Source organism: Gossypium arboreum, chromosome 8 (genome assembly GCF_025698485.1).
Source record: "Gossypium arboreum isolate Shixiya-1 chromosome 8, ASM2569848v2, whole genome shotgun sequence".
NCBI lineage: Eukaryota > Viridiplantae > Streptophyta > Magnoliopsida > Malvales > Malvaceae > Gossypium > Gossypium arboreum.
The window spans coordinates 6,201,735-6,221,132 of NC_069077.1; the positions used below are offsets into that span (position 1 = coordinate 6,201,735).

At 32.1% G+C, this 19,398-nt stretch overlaps 1 protein-coding gene and 1 pseudogene across 1 annotated transcript; one reads left to right on the top strand and one right to left on the bottom strand.

The window, feature by feature from the left end:
• The first annotated feature begins 399 nt into the window (after positions 1 to 399).
• Positions 400 to 6,839, top strand: LOC108468735 (DNA ligase 1-like; annotated as a pseudogene).
• A 760-nt stretch (positions 6,840 to 7,599) lies between these two features.
• LOC108469133 (uncharacterized) lies at positions 7,600 to 8,971 on the bottom strand. The gene is made up of 2 exons (XM_017770021.2): positions 8,722 to 8,971; positions 7,600 to 8,631 (listed from the first exon to the last, which is right to left on the bottom strand). Exons 1-2 carry the CDS (start codon positions 8,773 to 8,775, stop codon positions 7,921 to 7,923), a joined length of 765 nt encoding a protein of 254 aa, XP_017625510.1. The 5' UTR covers positions 8,776 to 8,971; the 3' UTR covers positions 7,600 to 7,920.
• Between the last annotated feature and the right edge of the window lie 10,427 nt (positions 8,972 to 19,398).

Here is a 19,398-nt window from a genome sequence, read left to right on the forward strand (position 1 = left end):
ACAGTGGATCTTTAATGAAAAATTAGAAATCTTAGTTGATTCTGCGTTTAATTAGTAATTACTCGCAAGGCGGTTGCATTATCATGCTAATATGAAATTTGAAAAGGAAAAATAAAAGCTGGAATATATGGTTAAAGTATTTACCATTTATATTAATTACATTAAAAAAAAATTAAGATTTATATTTTATTAATTAATTTAAATATTTTAATTTCCTAATATATATTATATTTACAAAAAAAAGAAGTTAAACAAAGACTAACAGTAGAATTTAGTTAAAAAAAAAGCAGTAGAATTTAACCATATTTTTTTTCATATAAAATAAAATACCCTAGCTTTTTAAAAAGCACTTGTTCGACTGCAACCGCTAGCGATCCTTTGGCGGGAACTTTGTCCAACATGACTTCTCGGCCCTCCGCCTTCGATGCTCTCATGTCAAATGCACGCCTCTTAGCCGCCAAGAACAACCCTTCCGCTCCTTCTCCCACCAAGAAACGCAAGTCCCTCCTCTCCTCGCCGCCGCCGGCCAAATACCAAGGGAACGCTATTGATGGACTTGAAAACTCCATTGAAGATTCCCCCAAAACCCAATTCGAATGAGACGCAGAAACCCCCGGATTCGAAGAAAACAAAGGTGGTTGGTATCTCTGAGAGAACTGCTGAACTGAAGGCGAAAATTGGGTTTTTGAAAAAGAAGCCGGCGGATTTTGATCCTAAAACGGTGGCGTGTTGGGAGAAAGGAGAGAGGGTTCCGTTTTTGTTTCTTCGTTTGGCATCTGATTTAATGTCAAACGAGACAAGTCAGATTCTAATAACCGGTATCGGTTGTAATATGTTGAGGACTGTTATTTATACCAAACCGGATGACTTGCTGGCCATGGCTTACTTAGCAGCAAATAAGCTTGCTCCGACACATGAGGGGTTAGACCTGGGAATTGGAGAAGCCTCGATTATCAAGTTCCTGGCAGACGCATATGGGAGGATTGAACCACATATTAAGAGTCAGTTAGTGATATGTAGTTTTATTTTTGTTAACCTTTAATTTCTGGTTTGATTACGCATCAGAAGCTCGTTTTAAGAATCCACAAGCCATTGAAAGCATGTGCCTAGATGTGCATGGAATGACATACCATTGGTTCCTAGAGTTTGGCAGCTTGTAGTGAGCTGATATTTCATCACTGTTGTTTGGATGTGAGCTGTTGTTTGTTGAGGCTTGCTAGATCTACAGATAACATCTAATAAAGACCTTTGTAGATGGATAATGGTGAAGGAGCAAGGGAAAGTGAATGTTGAAGAGGTCAACAGCCAACATCTAGAATGGCCTTTGAATGGTTGACATTTTGAAATTTGGGTTTTCATTGCTCAGAAATTGTTCTTTTTGGTCTTTACCTTAAATTGCTGCTTGATAGCTTATATCTTGTATGATTGCATGTCGAGAAATGACCTTTTCCTCTCCCACATTGACCTTTAGCTAATATACTGATATTGATTTTTGATAACTCTCATGTAGGCTGCTAAGATTGTCAAGCAAGTTTTTTCGGTCCTTCTAGTCTATGATAAAGTGGTTCCTGCTCTTTTGACTAGTGGTAAATGGAATCTTCGAAAGACTTGTAGCTTTACAGTGGGTGTCCCTGTTGAACCTATGAAAGCAAAATCAACCAATTCTGTTGCCAAAATTGTGAATAAATTCCAGGATGCCGACTTTGTTTGTGAATATAAATACGATGGCGAGCGTGCACAGGTAATTATAGAATATATTATGCTATTTCTGGTTTCTTTTGTTCCTGTTGTTAGCAATTTATTATGCAAAACCAAAAAAAATCCATTTGCATGATATAGATACATTATTTGGAGAATGGTTCAGTCTAGATATAAAGTCGAAATGCTGAGCGGAACACTGAAAAGCTTCTGGATGTTGTTGCTGCAATTTCTAGGTAGGCTTCAATTACTATTTTGACTTGTTTTGTTGATGTGCTGTATAATTATTTATTCTATGTGTGCGTGTTGAATAAACGATTCTTCATCTCCCCCACCAAATAGAGTATGTTGGTAAAACTTTCTCTTCAGAGGGTTTTCTTACAATGCACATCAAATAAACTTGTAGTTAATCGAGATCCATTTAATATTGTAGCAATCACCATTAAGTTTGTTTCCTCATCTTATATCCGGGCTTAACTGGTCAATACATGTTGGAAGTCAAAAGTTGTAGTAATGGTTAAGTTGTAGCCATTTGTTCCCTCTGTTATTGTCAAGGTAGTGCTAGATGGCGTTTCGACATTCATGTATTAGTTTTAACTTTTAATTGATTCATGTTTTCCTTGTTATCTACTAGTCCAAGTCCCATTCCTTCTTTTTTGCAAAACATCATAGCCTGCTAGTTATCTAGAGAAAGCCTTGTGAAAACTTAAATGACTTGTGTTGAATTATATGTGAAAACTTATATATAGGGTATTTGTTTAAGGTGCTGGATCTTTGAAATGGAGATTTTAGAACACTCATACGTTTATAGTCGTTTGAAGTCTCTCTTGAGGGTATTTGTTGGTTGCTAAAATTTTTAGGGTGCATTCTCAAACGTGGTTTAAAAACACTTTTGGGGTTAAAAGTGCTTTTCCATATAAAAAATAATAAAAAACACTTGAAGCTTTGAAGTCAAAAGCGCGAAAAAGTATTTTTACACCCAAATATAAAAGTTGGAATTTAAGTGCTTTTAGCTTTTGTGTTTGAAAGTAAAACTGATCAAAATATTCTTATTTATATTAACTATTTAAAATGTACATAAAAATTAGATTGATTTATATTTTATATATTATTATATTAAATATTTAAATATTATTTATTATATTTAAAATTTTAACAATATTTTTATATTATTAATTTTACAAATAATTTATATTAATTATTTAAAAGGTATTTAAATTTATGTTTCATATATATATATTTTAAATTATTTAAATATTATATAATTTAACTAATTTTTTACTTTCTACTATTATGTCTAAAAAATATTTTAACTTCCATAAGCAGTAATAAAGAACACTAAAAACTAACAAACACACCTTTACACAACACTTTTTTACCGCACTTTCCAAATACACTTTTCAACTATAACAATTATGGACAACTAGCCCTTACAACCTTTTACAAGCTTCAGCCATTATTTCTTTAAACATGGCAGGTTGCTGCTTCTGCATTTGTTGATTTTTTTACTAAAATTTTCTTTCTTATACGGATTCAAGGAGTCCTCTGTAAAATCATTTGTTTTGGATTGTGAGCTTGTAGCTTATGATCGGGTTCAATAGAAAATTTTATCTTTTCAGGTATCGTTTTGCAGCTTTACATTACAATTTACGGTGCAATGCTAGGTTCTATTTCATGTAGAAAATTGTTCATCTTTGAAAATACCATTCTTTATGTATTAGTTGGCTGATCACTTAACAATAAAAAAATATCTTGTACAAACCAAGAGGAATTCAATACTATCAAGAATTTCAGTATTATAAAATTTCTGAAATGTTTGCATTTGTTTTATATTATGAAAATGGTCGTATATTTGTCATGGTTAATAATTGACTGATTCCTTTTTGGGTTTTAGAGAATATGCATTCTGAAGTAGTACGAGTCCAAGCTTTCTTAAGTTGCTCTTGTTGATGACATGTTCTCTTAGTTGATTTATGCAGATCCTTAGTACAAGAGCTCGAAAAAATGTTTTGCTGAGTGACATCAAAGTTGATGTGTGCATATTTGCTTTTGACGTATCTTAATGGGCAAGCACTTCTTCAGGAACAACTGGGAATTCGTAAAGAGGTATCTCTAATTCTGTGACACATTGTTCTGGAATTTTTAGTAATAAATTTTATTTTTATCAGGAATTATTAAGTGGTTTTGTCTGAGAATGTACGTCTTGGATATGCAGCTTGCTTCATTATTTTTTTAATGTAAAATGCAAAATGTAATTATTATCAGTAGTAATAGAATTAAAAAATGAAAATTTATGTTATGTTAATTATAAGGAGATGCTGTTGGTGTGCATGGTTAATTAATTGATTTGGAGAGTTATTTCTGTTGAGAGTAAGTGCTTATCTTGTGCGCGACATATGATATGCCCTATTTAATTGACTAGGGACTTGGCCTTTGCAGAGGCTTTATGACTCATTTGAAAAAGAAACTGGGTTTTTTCAGTTTGCGACAGCTTTAACGTCAAATGATCTTGAGGAAATACAATCATTCCTTAATTCTTCTGTTTCTTCAAGGTAATTCTTCTAGTAATCTTTTGCAGGTAGCTAGAATGAGCCGAAAGAGGATCAGAAATAAATTCTGGGAAATAATTAAACTTTGCACAAAGTGCTTCGGATTTCTGTGATGATAATAATACGTCTTAAATTTTCAGTTGCGGGGGCTTAATTATCAAGACATTGGATAGAAATGCTAAATATGAGCCATCAAGGCTATCACTTAACTGGCTAAAATTGAAGAAAGACTACTTGGAAAGTTAATGTCTAAGAAATGTATACTTATCTGTGCGAATTACGGTCAGTTGCTATTTTTCTCATGTGTAACTTCTTGTGTTCCTTGTTATACTCAGATTGAAGATACATTAGATCTAGTACCTGTTGCTGCTTTCCATGGGAAACGGACAGGTAAGAACCATTTCTGTTTATTTAGCGTATCAGATAACAAGAGTTCATGTAGAGTTTATTATGTGTTGTTTGTTCCAGTTCTCAACTTAGTGCTTACAGGATTCTGTCCTTAACTGATGCCTAAAATATGCCAATGTTGCAATAATGTTCATTCTTAGGAGTATGTGGTTCCTTTCTCTTGGCTTGTTATGATGACAACAACGAAGAATGCCAGGGTATCTGTAAAATAGGTTAGTTAAATCTGAGTTGCTAATGATCGACACATTGCTTGTCTTTCCTGTTTACTATTTGCTGACCTCCCGTCCCTTTTCCTTCTCTCTTTGATGCTCAATAGGTATAGGTTTTACTGAAGCAGTTTGCGAAGAATGTTCAGCCAGTCTCCGGTCTAAAGTGATTCCTGAACCAAAGGTTTGTCTCTTGATATTATCTTCTGTAGGAGGAAAGAAAATTGTGTTCAAATAGGGTCAATTCATTATAACGTACAAATTCTAATGTTCTTGTTGATAGCAGTCATACTATCACTACACAGGGGAAATGCCAGATGTATGGTTTGAGGCTGCCGAGGTAAAATTACACTGCTTTCTAAAACCTTTACTCTGCTTTCAGAAATCTATCTTTGGGTGATTGTGAATTTTTTAATTGCTTGTCTCTTGATGTCTATGTTTCCAAAGCGGACAACGTTATTTAGTTGAAAGAGTAAACTTCTGTGGTGCATGTAATCAAGTGAGGAATGGTTTGGTTGTCAGCTTGCCATGACTCTAGTTAGAAGGCTATCGAGCTTCTTCCATAATAAGGTGGGCTGGGATGTATGTGCCCCTACTCTCCGTCATGATAGGGAAAAGCACCGTTCCTTTACAGGTGATATGATACAAAAAGTGATAATGAATTCTCAGTTCTTTTGATCAGAATCACAATCTTATCTGTCTATGTCCGCTGTCTGACTCTGATGGGATTTTACACAGTGTGCCCCTTTTCCCCTACCTTATCCATTTGAGGATTAACTAAATTATAGTGATTGTCTATATGCTCTTCTCACTGTGTGCTTGCTACTGTTTGTTGAAATCTGGGTTGCCGAATTTTATATAAAGTATATCAGCTGTTTTCGTCTCACAACCAAACATTTAAATGGTTCCTAGGACTGAATGGATATACTTGTTGTTGCATCCTACAAAAAATGTAAGCCATTTGTTGGATCTTAAAAGGATTGTGAATTCCAATTTCTGTTTAGAGTTGTAATAGCTGTGGTTAGAAGGCCCTAGGGCAGCTCATCTCTTCGCATTCAATAATGCGATGAGTTTAGCTTTAGGCTATTTCTAATAATGTTTTCAGGAGTTTGTATATTTATGAATATACACATATTGTTTAATTCTTGCAGATCTGGGAGGTAAAAGGTGCATGCTTGACCATTAGCCCTAAGTACCATGCAGCAATTGGGGTTATGGATCCTGATACACTGGGACAAGTTTTTTCATGTTGAATTCTTTCTGTTTTGTTTTGTTTTCCCCTTCAATTCTCCCATTTTCAGTTCCCTTTTATTCCACGAAAGTATTGCGTGCTGACTCAGTTCTATGGGTGACTTTAGTTTGGATACTGCAACTGTTGTTTCTCTATAAATTGAAAATGACTCATCTAATTCCTCTGCATGCTTGGTACCGATTTGCACGTATAGTTCGTATTCGAGAAGGTAAGACTCCGGAGCAAGCTACATGAACTGAGCAGGTGAAGAACAATTGAGTTGTCTGATAATTCATTCATTCACATTTTTATGAAGAAACATTACCATAGTGGATGCGCGGCAAATTTGTTTAGGTTTTATTTAGAGGTCGTCCATGATTTGTCTGCAAACCGGAAAAATGAATATATGCAAATTATTCACATTATCAAAAAAGGAAGAGCAACTATCCACATATGGCTTAATTTCCTTTCTCTTAATTGGTTTTCTTGATTATTTGCAGATTGCTGAGATGTATAATGATCAGAACAACAACGAAATTGCCAAGAAAGATGATTGTGAGGACGATCCAGGAATTCGACTACGTATATCAGACTGTTTTTCAAGGGTGAAGGGGACGTATAATTTGTTATCAATTGTCTTAAAGCTAAAAGCTGTCAAAATTTTCATTGCTTTAGACTTCAATTTGTAACAATGTTCAAACCTACGTATTAGCCAGCCTTATAAATTCTTCCTTTGAGTTCCTATTAGCTTGGAACATGTTGGGCCTCAATTCTCTAACCCTATTTATACTGCAGAAAAAACAGTTTGGGGCAAACAAATTAAATGTGTATAAGTATATTTGCATGTGAGAAATATTTAAAAAACTATGAATAAATATGAAAGGATACATCATAACAAGTTGATTGCAGATTCAGTTGGGTTGAGGCTCATATCCAATCCTGAATTTAAGGCCCAGCAGAAAACACCCTTCTAACATCGTCTAGTAATAAAAAGCAAATAGAAAATGTTTTCCCAGATCCCCTTGTATTGTAAAAGGAAAGAAAATCCCAGCATTACTTTTTGCTTTAGTTTACTTTTGTAGTTGAAGTGGGAGCAGATATTAATACTAACAGTAAACTGAGAAGAGGGAAAAGCTTGATTTCCAGAAACACAAAAGATTAAACTAGACGACTTACATATATAAATTACTAATAATTATCATAGTTCCCTCCAATTCCCTTAACCAAAATATAATCATACATCACAGTCTCTCTCTCAGTAACAAATCCTGGCTGTGATTTGTGGGATCCATTAATCCGACACACCCATCTTGTTGGTTGTTGTTGGCCTTGACCCTTTCAACAACCCCCCTCCCCCATTCCTAATTTCCTACCCTTCTTTTTCTACTTTTTTTTTTTAATTGTAATTTTCTCATTTTTCAAACACTCTTAATAAACTAAAAGACTTGCATACAAAAAAACAAAGCTTAAGTGATGATACTAATTTTGCATGGCAGCCACAACAAAATTTTGGAGAAATCAAACCTCCCCTTTCACATCATGGAGCAAAGAAAGATAGCAGGAAAAAGAAAAGGGTGAAATAAGGACAAAAAATCTTCACCGAAAAACATTGGCAAAATGCCAACAAAATTAAACCTCTCTCTTTCTTACTCTCACTAGCAAACCCCTGTACAAGAATGCTTGATCAGTCTCCATATCCTGATAGGCTGATTCCCATCCTAAATTTTCACCCTAAACTACTCTATAAATTTAATACTGAAAACCGGTAAGTTTTGTAAAAATCAATACTAGTTTTTAGGCTACGCTTCTTTTGTTACAGTAGCAGCGGTCAGGGGAGAAGTAATCTTTGGTACTTGGTCTCTGTAGGAGAACCACAGCCATCATATTCATTCAGACCCCTTTTCCTGTTAACTTTCCCACAGTTGTTTAAGGTGTTAATGTTGATCAAGGAGTCCTGGTGGAGGAGTTGCGGTGGTGGTGGTGCTGCTGAAGAGATGGTTACAGGTGGGATCTCAAATGACTCCAATGGTGGTGGTGGGTGTCTCCATTGAGGCAGCGGTCCTGCTAAGAGAAGGGTTTGCAAGAGTGGACCAGCTTTCATTACTGCTTGTAAAAGCTTCCCTTTCTCAGGTAATGGCTTTTCAGGCACTACCTCCATGGTTGCTGGTGGTGGTGGTGGTGGCATTGGGTCAAGGATAGGGGATGAAACGATGCTTTCCTCACAATCAGAAGATGAGAAGCCATTGTTGGAATCGATTCCTCTCCTTGGTTCATCTTCAATGCTGGAAACTCCGGAGAGGGGAGCAGCAGCAGCAGCAGCAGCAACTTGCTGTTGCTGTTGGTGAAGAAGAAGCTTCTCAAGGAAAAGCTTCTGAAATTTCTCCAGTGCTTCATCCCTCTCCTTCATTGCCTTGCTCAGCAAGGATTTGAGTTGAATCAATTGGTCATCTCTCCTTCTCAGCTCCTCCTCAACTGCCATTCTTGTCTGCTCCAGCTCCAGAGTAGTATACAAAAGATGCTGCCTTAACTCTTCCATTGTCTGCTTCATCAGAACACTCAAAAATTCAGAAAAAAAGTTCAAACTAAAACCAAATCAAAAGACGAAACAATTAAAATGTGTGTTGTTTACCTTTCCTTGACAGAAGTATGCCAAGCTTAAAAGAGGACCTCTCTGAGTATCCATAGAATTGCAACACTCAAAAGAACTAAACTAAACTGAACTGAACTTGAAAGTGAATTTTTCTTTTTCCTGTTAAAATGTGAAAATGAGAAACAGAAAAAGAGAAGATAAACAAAGGTGGGGTTTATGAGTGGATTCTTCCGAGTCTTATAAGAAGGGGCAGCCACTGCTACAGAAGCTTACTATTTTCCCCTTTTGTTTTTTTTTCAAGCTGGGGGTTGGACAAAAGCACAAAAGGCCAAAAGCCTAGCCAATTGGGCACATCTAATAATATCCAGGGTTGGATTGAGTGAGCCCATGGCCAACACCAAGCAGTGTGAAGAATCAGATACCAGCGCAAAAAGCGGGAGTTAGAAACAACCAGTCCTTTTCTCTTATTTTTTTACTGAAACCTTATACCACTGATCTTCTAGTTCTTTGGTCCTATGGCCATTTGTAATGTTCCTTTTCGCATCTTTTAGACACCTATATACATGAATATGTTTCCTTAAAATATGTAAAGAAAGCAACCTCTGCAAAATAAAACGACACTTGTTTATTTACCTATCGTTACATTTGGACCTTGATTTTCACAAATCAGTTTCATGCCAATGGCAGATTCACTGTTTTGTCTTACTGGTGAAAGACTTCTGTTTTCCTTCCGCTATCCACTGCTGTTCAATTTTTTTTACTTGGGGTATTTATAACTGTAAATTAGAATTGTTTAGTTTTTATTTATCAAGTTAAAATAATGAACATAAATAAAATTTCGAGACTGGTTTATTAAACCAACCAAATATAAATGCGGTTTCAAACCAGCAAGCACTTCAATCAAAATTTTCTTCTTGAAATTTGTCCATAAAACATCAGTAATCAGCAATATTTTTCCATGGCTAAGCTGCCTTGCTGAATAAATTGAAACCGTGTTGTCTTTTTTTCCCCTCTCATTTTCTCTTACCATAAAGTTTGATTTTCCAACTTTGTATGCTAGCCCAAGACAACTGCATGGCTAAAGCATCAATCCAAAAAAAAAAAAAAAACCTGATGAAGAAGAATTGTAATTAAGATGCCAATGGCCCTTTGTTTAACAATATTTTGCAATCTTATAGCAAATGCAAGGGCTCTGTCTGTCTAAACAGTCAATGCTCAATAATCTCGAACAAGACAATGTTTTCAATCATATGTTGTTTTTTTATATACATATTGTAGCCCTAAGTCGTAGTAAATGTAAAGTATCCTTCAACTTTCACTTGGAAATTGGAAAGGAATTTTTGTTTTATTGGGGCTCTAACATTAGCTTTTCATCCCACTAACTCTTCTACATATGTTTATTACCTTGTCTTTTGTTTGTGGAATAATTCCTTGGCCTCCCTTTGAGGTGGAGGTACTTGTTACCAAAATAATAATAATCTACACTTACAAAAATAAAATTTATTTGAAACTATAAATTATTAGATAAAAATAAGTAGAATTGTATCCACATATTTTAATAATAAATTTATTTTATAAAAAAGATTTTTTAAAAGCAAAATTAAATTCAAATTAAAAATTAAAATAAAGAAAACAACAATTAAAAGTGTCGGAAAATTGACGAAGAAAAGTTCTAACCAAAAGTAAAATCTCCATGTGATTCATAGATTTGATAATCAACAAAAATATAATCTGGATTCCTTTAATAAATTAGTTCTAGTTATTGACTCAACACTAGACAACAAATTTCTCCTTCTTCAATAATCAATAGGTAACTTGTTTGAAATTACTTCCCTAACCAATAAATAATCTTGTAACTCAATGCTCAATATTTAACTTACTGACAGCATTAAAAACTAGAGAGACCTCAAGCTCATCTTAACAGGGTTCATTTAAGTTAGATCATACATCCACACCACACAATCGCAAACTACAACATAAATAAGTTATACAGTTCATCACTATCATTCGAATGAATTAAATAGTTATAGATTTAATTATTCTAATTGAAAAGGCAACCATTCTAAACTTTCAAATACCGGTCAAATATTTAATAAACTTGAACAATTATAATTAAAACTGAAGATGCGTGAATACCAATAAACAAAGAAGAATTAAAACATAAATAAGTCTCACACGAATTTGTTAAATCAAACTTCAATAAAAGCTTTGACTAAAAAAATGGAGTTTAGAAACTTATAAAGAAAATAAAATGCAAAACAAAATAAAACTAAGAGCGGCTATATCTTTGTCTCCTCCATTAATATTAACCTAATAATATCTATTTATAGTGCAAAAATAATATAATAGAGAAAATACAAAAGTGCCATTAATTACATATAAAGTAGAATTTTTAATATATTTTGGCAATTTTCGCATCAAACTTCTAGGCCATTTTGGGTGCCTTCTTGATGTTTTTGGACTTGATTCGTGAAATAACTTTAGTTAGATCTTTCAATTTCCTCCGAATCAATATATTATGGCCCCAAAATCGAAGTCTGTAGCTTAAGTTACCGAAATGTTGAAGTTGCACTATCTTAAAAGTCCAATACGCAAAAACTTGTCAAAAATAAACTTTAAGTTCTTTTTCTCCAATTATTCCCTAAATCAATAATAAATAAAATATGAATATAAATAATATAATTGAGAACATAAATAGTATAATTTCAATGGAAGAAATATCATAAATAATTAGAGAAGTGATATATTTTAGCACAATTTTCTTAAGAATCCCATTGATTGATATTTATAGTTACAAGTAAAAATAAAAAAATATAAGCTAAGAATTATTTTATTATAATTTTAGGAATTTATTTTACTTTTAATACATTACTCTTAATTTAAAATATAGTAATACATTACATAAATAAATACAATCAACTTTATTTGTAATTATCTCTTCAATGTCACGTCACTATAGGATTGAATATCAATATTATGTCAGCACAAATTAACGGTGTTAATGTGAAGACATTAACCTAAATGATAAAGTACAAATTCAAGTACCAATTAAATATTTTTAAATAAGTTCAACAGGCAACTAGATATTAACCCTTTTTAATACTATCTTGAAGCATTTTGTTTGGTTTTTACTTTGTCCTACAAAACTTTTTTTTTTTTGTCTTAAGATTTTCTTTTAATATTTTTTTTTTCTGAATTTAGGAAAGAAAAACCAGCATGCCATTTTTGACAAACAAAAGAAAAAAAATTGTCGGAAACAAACACAATCAAATTTACAACTGAATGGAACTCGTTGTTGACTTAAGGAATGTTTGCATGTGCAAAATTAATATTATTTCTTCATGGGAATAGATTATAATATTTTAGAACCCTACAATGTAAACAATTCCCACACCAAAACCCTCTGTTTTCTTTGTGTGTCTTTGTCTCTCAATCATGTTCATATGTTGGGGGAGGGTCAATGGTTCATTGTTTCATTGGTCTAAAAAAGGAGCTGGTAACCAAACTTTCCCACCAATATTTTTCCCAAAGAAAGCTAACGGACCCAATTTTGAAAAAACATAAAAAATAAAGTCCTCAATGTAGGAAAGTTAAAGGCTTCCATTAGACTAAATTAAGACCCTTTGCTATGAAAACAAAGCTTAATGAATTTAATTATTATTAGGGGTTTAGTACACTAATAGTTTTGACTCCACTAAAGAGGTTTAAAAATTATAAGCAAAGACAAAATTAAATTTGTTGGTAAAGAGTCGAGATATTTATATAAAATATATATTCAGGCCTACTTTTAATAATATGTTTTTAAATTTAAGATAATTTTAATCACCAAAATGTAAGAAAAATAAATTAAATTAAATACTCAATTTATATTAAAAATTATAATTATATAATTAGATTTTATCAAAACTATGGCAACCTTTGTTAAATTTAAAAAAAATCACTAATGTAGTGGATATAATAATTCAATTATGAGTTACAAAAACCACTCTTAATTTAGAACACGTATTGGGTAGAAAGTCCAAAATAATGCAAGCAGAAAATGGTTAATGTTTGAGGGTTAGAGTAGTAGTATTTTTTACCAATGCAGGCAGGAGTATAAGGGAAATGGGGGCTGAGGGAAGCTTTATGTCCCATCCAAAGGTGAGTGATTATGATGAATGGGCATTATTGAATCATTTCTTTGATTTAGCTTTTTATCAAAACTAACCCGCCTATGTATTAGTAGATTAGGAAACGGCAATCTCAAGCATCGTGTCACACTCACTCATTTCACTCATCCCCCACTGCCTCCTAATTTCCCCACCTCAATTTCTAAACTTTGAAAATTTCCCGGTAATCTTAAAATAATTATGAATTATGTTTTAAAAAAGTTTGACTACTTGAAAGATAATACGGTTGTAAGATATATATATATATATATATATATATATATATATGAGACTAATAAGAATGTATAATTCAATTAGTGTAATGTATAATGGAAGAAGAATAAAATAAAAATTTAAAAGAATCGAATAAACTTTATATAAAGCATATGTATAAGGTGAGAGGAAAATTCACATATCATAATTGTAGTTAATGGGACTCGAATTTGGGCCTTCAAAATTTGAAGCCTTAGCTTTTATTAATAGTGCCAAGGCCTTATTGACAAAAATTGTTAGATATTAAAATGGCAGTGAAAATATAATTAAAATTCATTATCTTTTAAAAGATTTAAACGGCTTGTTTTTTCTCACGCCATTTTGAAAATCTTATCAGTCATATCTTATAAGTTTAAATATGGTTAATGTCTCTGTACTCTTTTAAAATTTGAAATTTAATCTTTGTTAAATATGACTCCTATTTTCAGTCAAATTTGAGAAATAATCTTTCAGTTAAACTCTGTTTACTTGTTTCAATAAAACACTGATTAGTTTAGATTATTTTATTATTATTTCACCTATGAATTTAGCCTATAAATAGGCTCTTTTACAACATTAGAAAAATATACCCATTAGATATTAGAACTCATAACACATTTAGAGAATTTTGTGTTTACGTTTTGTGGGTTCTTTGGTTTCGGGTTTTCGGGGTTTAGTTTTTATCTCCATCTTCTGTACTCTTCGTTCTTTTGCCATTATAGTAAAATTATCTTTGCCCGTGATTTTTTATCCTCTTTGAAGGGGTTTTTCCACGTTAAATTTGTGTGTTCAATTTCTCAATTTATTCCGCTATTTTCTTGTTCGTTGCTTAATCGGGTCAAAATCCTAACAATCTTTATACTTTAATTTTGAAACATTGAACCCTATACTGTTTTGGATTTGAAAATGTTAGTCCAATCACTAACCTTGTTTATTTTTCCAGTAATATTGTTGAGTTGGAATTTAGGTGTCTTGACACCAACAACACATGTAGTTGGAGGTTCCATCTTGTCAAAATTGAGTGCCACGCCTTCTCATTTATGAACTCAATGAGACTCCTCATTCTAGCTTTCCAATAAGCATAGTTGGAGTTGTCTAGCATGAGGGATCTAGTCACTAAAAGGCCTTCCATCTCAAGAAAAAACCAATAGTAGGATCATCACTTTATGCATCAAGTGTAAAACTCTGATACCAATTAAAAAGTAGTATTGATTTTTGCTTAGAAGATATAAGTTATAATTGGACTAAGTGACTATTGCAGGAAAAATAGATATAGATACCAAAATATAGTTCATGCAGTTTGAACTTCCTATGTTTGTTGGACCTTGTCTTAGAGGGTTAATTTGCTATATTTTGACAAGTATAAGCTGTGCTTTAAGTCTCACTCATTCACCAAATAGAAACGTCAATCCTATACTCTAAACAAGATCATTCTCCCTATAAGACTTTCCCCTTTAAAGCTTAGATGTAAATTAAATGACTCGCATTAGCTTACTTACAATATGCACTCAAAATAATAATTCCTATTTGAACAAATAAAGTGCACTCTCAATGCATAAACTAACCTAAACAAGCTGAGCATATATACAATAATTGTATGACTTATTAAGTTACAATCAATTTACAATCGCTTTTCTACATAAATAGCCACATATAAAGGTCTTCAATTATCTTCATAATAACTGAGATCTCCTCGATATTAAACACTCATCATGATTCGATCTTTTAATTATGTAAAGGAAACCTGGATTATATTGAAAGTATTTTAATATGACCTTGCTTCATTCTTTTCTAATTCGTCTTTCCATAAAAAATGGGTCATAATCACTTATCGATATCCATCAAACAAAGCTTCATAGAGCTTGGGTAATTTCCAGTTATACCTCAAATTGTAACTCACATTGTAACTAAAAGACAAAACTGAAACCAACAGAAATTATACATCTACCGGTACAATAGTGATGGAATTCAAAACATTTAGTGTTGGAGTCAATTCTTATATCACTAAGCGGTTTCATTGGTATAATTTCATGCGAACCTCAACAATGTTTAGTGGGTTTCAGATGATGAATTTAGCTTTTAAGATAATATAATCAAGTAGAGTTGAAATTGGAGGTGATCTTGTGATGATTCATTATGGAAAAGAAACCTGCCTCCAAACATACTTTCATCTCCCACCATTGCAATGAATATCTTCCAAAGATCATTTGCCTAAGGCATGTGTTTTGTTATGAGATAATAATAATCATGATGGTCATAACAATTGTAATTATTGTCTTTTTAATAAACCCAACATATAATTTAAAGGCAGATTCCTTGTATATATAAACCCTAGATCCCTATGTACATGATCCTTCTAAGATATGTAGAAAAAGGCCATCCTCAACTAAACAAAGAGGAGACAGGATTTATTATTATAGGATCACCTTTACCAACAAAATACCATGCTTTAAACCAATAATTTTCATACCAAAAAAAGGTAACATATACATAATCAAATATATGGAATTTTGGAGGGACCCATCACCCATATTTTTTACACCATGCCCCCCCCCCCACATTATCGTATTTTGTTGTAGTGCATAAACCATGATCTGGTTGGCCACAGCACAATTCTAAATGAGAAAGAAGTGGTTAAGGAAATGAGTCTGGACCCTAAACAAGGCTACAAATTATATGGCATCGCCATTTGCTTGCCTAAATCCAAACTATGGAAAGAAAACAAACCTTGGTTTATCCATTCGAAATTAATAATTTAGTGTGCTTCGGCTTTACAAAATATTTGGTCGGCTAAATATTAGAGTAATACTCAATTGTATTTTTTTATGATTTATATTTGATTTATTGTTAATTATAATTTTATGCATGGTTAATTTAAAAATTTTTAGGTGATGTGTGGTTTATTGATCATGATAAAATAAGGATTAATATTTGATATACCGCCGATGTAAAGGTCTCATGCACCATTAACTATATAATAATATGATACATCATTACTGATATAAAATAATAAATATCAAAGAACTTGAAAATAAATACAATTACTTTTATTTAAATAAAATAAAATAGTAATTGTAACTATTTTGTTTCTCTTTCATTTTTGGGTTTTAAGTTTTGAATTTTGGTTTTTGGGTTTTGAATTTCGTTGGATTTTGAGTTTTGAATCTCAAATTTAATGTTATTTATTTATTTATGTTTAATAAATACAAATAATGTTTATTTTTGAATAAAATTATTTATATTTATTTTAAACCTTTAATATTTTTTATTTTATACCAATAATGATATGCCATTTTATAATTAATTTATGGTACACAAGATTTATTTACTAATAATACATCGAATATTCTTCCGACAAAATTGTATATTACTAATATTATTTATATATAATTATGTTGAAAAAGGTGAATTGTTAATGGTTAGTGAAGACATGGGCAATTATTTGTGAAGTGATTTCACCGCCATTTGTGGTGTGGTAACTAAATATTACATAAATTGGTTGGAATCAAAACGTGCATTTTACTAATTAATCAAGATGACCACAAAGTTATAATTAACACAAGGTAGATTGATTTTTAATTGAATAAAAAAAGGGGTTAACTAATTTCTTTTGAGACGGTTAACGGAATCAATCCTATGAAAAGTTGGACAGTAACTTGTTAATATACGTTATTCCTTTCACTATTAACAAAAAGTTACTTATGTTGTTTTCACGGTCACTTTTGGGTGTAAGTTTTACATGGTAATAGAATAATTGCAAAATTAAAAAAAAAATAAAAATATATAAATTTTACTTAGAAATTCTTTCGAGAAAAAAATTACAGGCAGAGGAAAATAAATTCACTAATGTTAAAAAACAAATTATATAAGTGGAGTTTCGACTATATCTGTTTAAGAGTTAAAACCCCTGTTCTAATCAAAATTAAATAGAAGAAATGTAATTCTACGGCCCTTAGCCTCTCGTCCCTATAAATCCCCTTATTTCATCGCTGTTTTTATTCCTTCAATAAGTAATGAGATTTAAATCACTACAAACTCTAAAAATTAGAAATGATAAAATTCTAAACTCAAGAGAGTGGCGTAACTGCTCAACTACACATCATCCACAACCACAATGTGGTACTTATAGTTTTACTATGCTAACCTAGATTTTTATGGTAATGGAATCAATTTTTTTCAATCGGACCAATTTTGACAACAGTACAATATATACCATATTTTACAGTTGATTGTACGAACAAAATAGATTAAGCTTCAAAATTTATTTTATAAGTAAGGTTATGAATATCGTATTAGTAAAAATATTAATATTTTAAAATATATTTCCTAATTATTAGTTTTTAATAAAGCGGTTTTAGTTTTATGAAAATGGTACTAATGAAGTGAGTAGACTAAAGTACTACTAATGTATGCCAACTGTTAGGGTTTCAACTACCAAATCCATTTTGCTGTATCTTTGTTGATACTATGCTGTCTGCATGTGACACTAGATTTTGTTCCTGCCTAAAAAATATTCACGAAAACAAAATTTTTGAAGATATGACGGCAAAGCTCCGATTTAACATATCACCTATAGAATTTTTACTATCAAATCAACTCTATATATCATTTGAAATACATAATTTTATAATATCATTACTATATAAAATTACGTAAAATATTATTTTGCACCGAAACAAAATTTCCCAAACAAATCTTTTTTCCTTTAGGGTTACATCAAAAGGATGAAATATACCTATAAATACCTAGATATTTGAGTTTTTGTAATGGAAGAACCAAGTTCAAAGTTGTACCAAAGTGGGGTCCCAATGGCTAATACCTGTCGGTTGGGAAAATCATGGTTGCCAACCCCTTTTTTTATTGGGTCCAATCACAAAAACTAAAAATAAAATAAAATAGGGATTTAACAACTTTAGTCTTTAGGTGGGTCGTCAAATCATATCATATTGTTTTTGGATCTTTGGAATCCCAAGCGGTCGTTATGCAAAAGCTAAAGCCCCCTCCAAGTCTAACCTAAGTTTGGGTTATATAATTATTATGCCTAATGTAATCAATGTGCTTTCCATTTTCTATTCTTCCTTTAACATTGCTATTTTATATTCTTAGTTTCTCATTACCTTTGAATTTAGAAATATGTTCCTTTTTTCTCTTTATGTGGTTATATATTTTATAGAATATGCTTTTAACCCTTTTGCTTAATTTCATGGTTACATATTTTTATTTGTGTGCTATATTTAAATTAGACTATCCATGGCCCGCCGTGAAAATCTGATCAAAAAGTAAGAGAATTTGAGTAAAAATATAGGCCCGAAAAATAGGCTTAAACAAATTTTAGGCCAATTTTTCAAACTGGACCGGACTCGAACCTAACAAACAGATCTCAAATTTTATATGGCCCGGCGTGAATCCGACTTTACCCATATACACTTCTAATCTAAACTTACAATTATATTACAAAGTATTTTCAAATGTGTTTTCTTTATATAACGTTAGTTTTGACTTTAGAAGTGGAAATGGATTTGGATATGAAAATATATTCATATTGTTGAGAAGAAAGTAGACAGTTAGCTGGGTAGTTAGACTCAATTAGTATAAGTTAGTTTGTTAGTCAATTAGCAGATAATCTATAAAACTAATGAGTTTATAATTAAAGATAGACTAATAGTTTTTCTTATTAAATGTACTGTTAGTTTTTTCCATACATCAATAAATTCTTGATTAGTTTTTTCAACATGATATCAAAGCTCTGGTGATCGTTGTCTTTTCAGTTGTTCACGATTGTTCAGTACTACTTTCGGTCATTCCAGTTTGCTCAGTATTGCTGGTTGGTCTTATTTTGTTTTGGGTTCTATAGGTTGGTTGATAGACAAGCCCATTTTCTGTTGGTTTCTACTGGCACAAATACGATTGTTGAGCAAAGTCTGGTTGTTAATTTAGGGTTCTTTTCATTTGTGGTGTTTATTCCTGTCCTTGCTCGTCGACGTTTTTTGTTTTCAACATTGGAGTTTTTTTGAATCATGGTGACTCCTTCTGAATCGGTTATTGATTTTAATAATCCCCTTTACCTGCATCCATTTGATACTTCAGGTACCTTGTTGGTGTCTCACCAGTTGCTTAGAGTTGAGAATTATAAAGTTTGGAGCCGGACCATGAAAATCACGTTGTTGGCCAAAAACAAATTAGGGTTTGTAGACGGTACTTGTTCTAATGATTCATTACCAAATAAGATGGGCTATCAATGGAAGTGGTGTAATGCCATTGTCTTGTCTTGGATTTTGAATATAGTTAGCAGAGAGCTCTCGGAAGGGAATGTTTT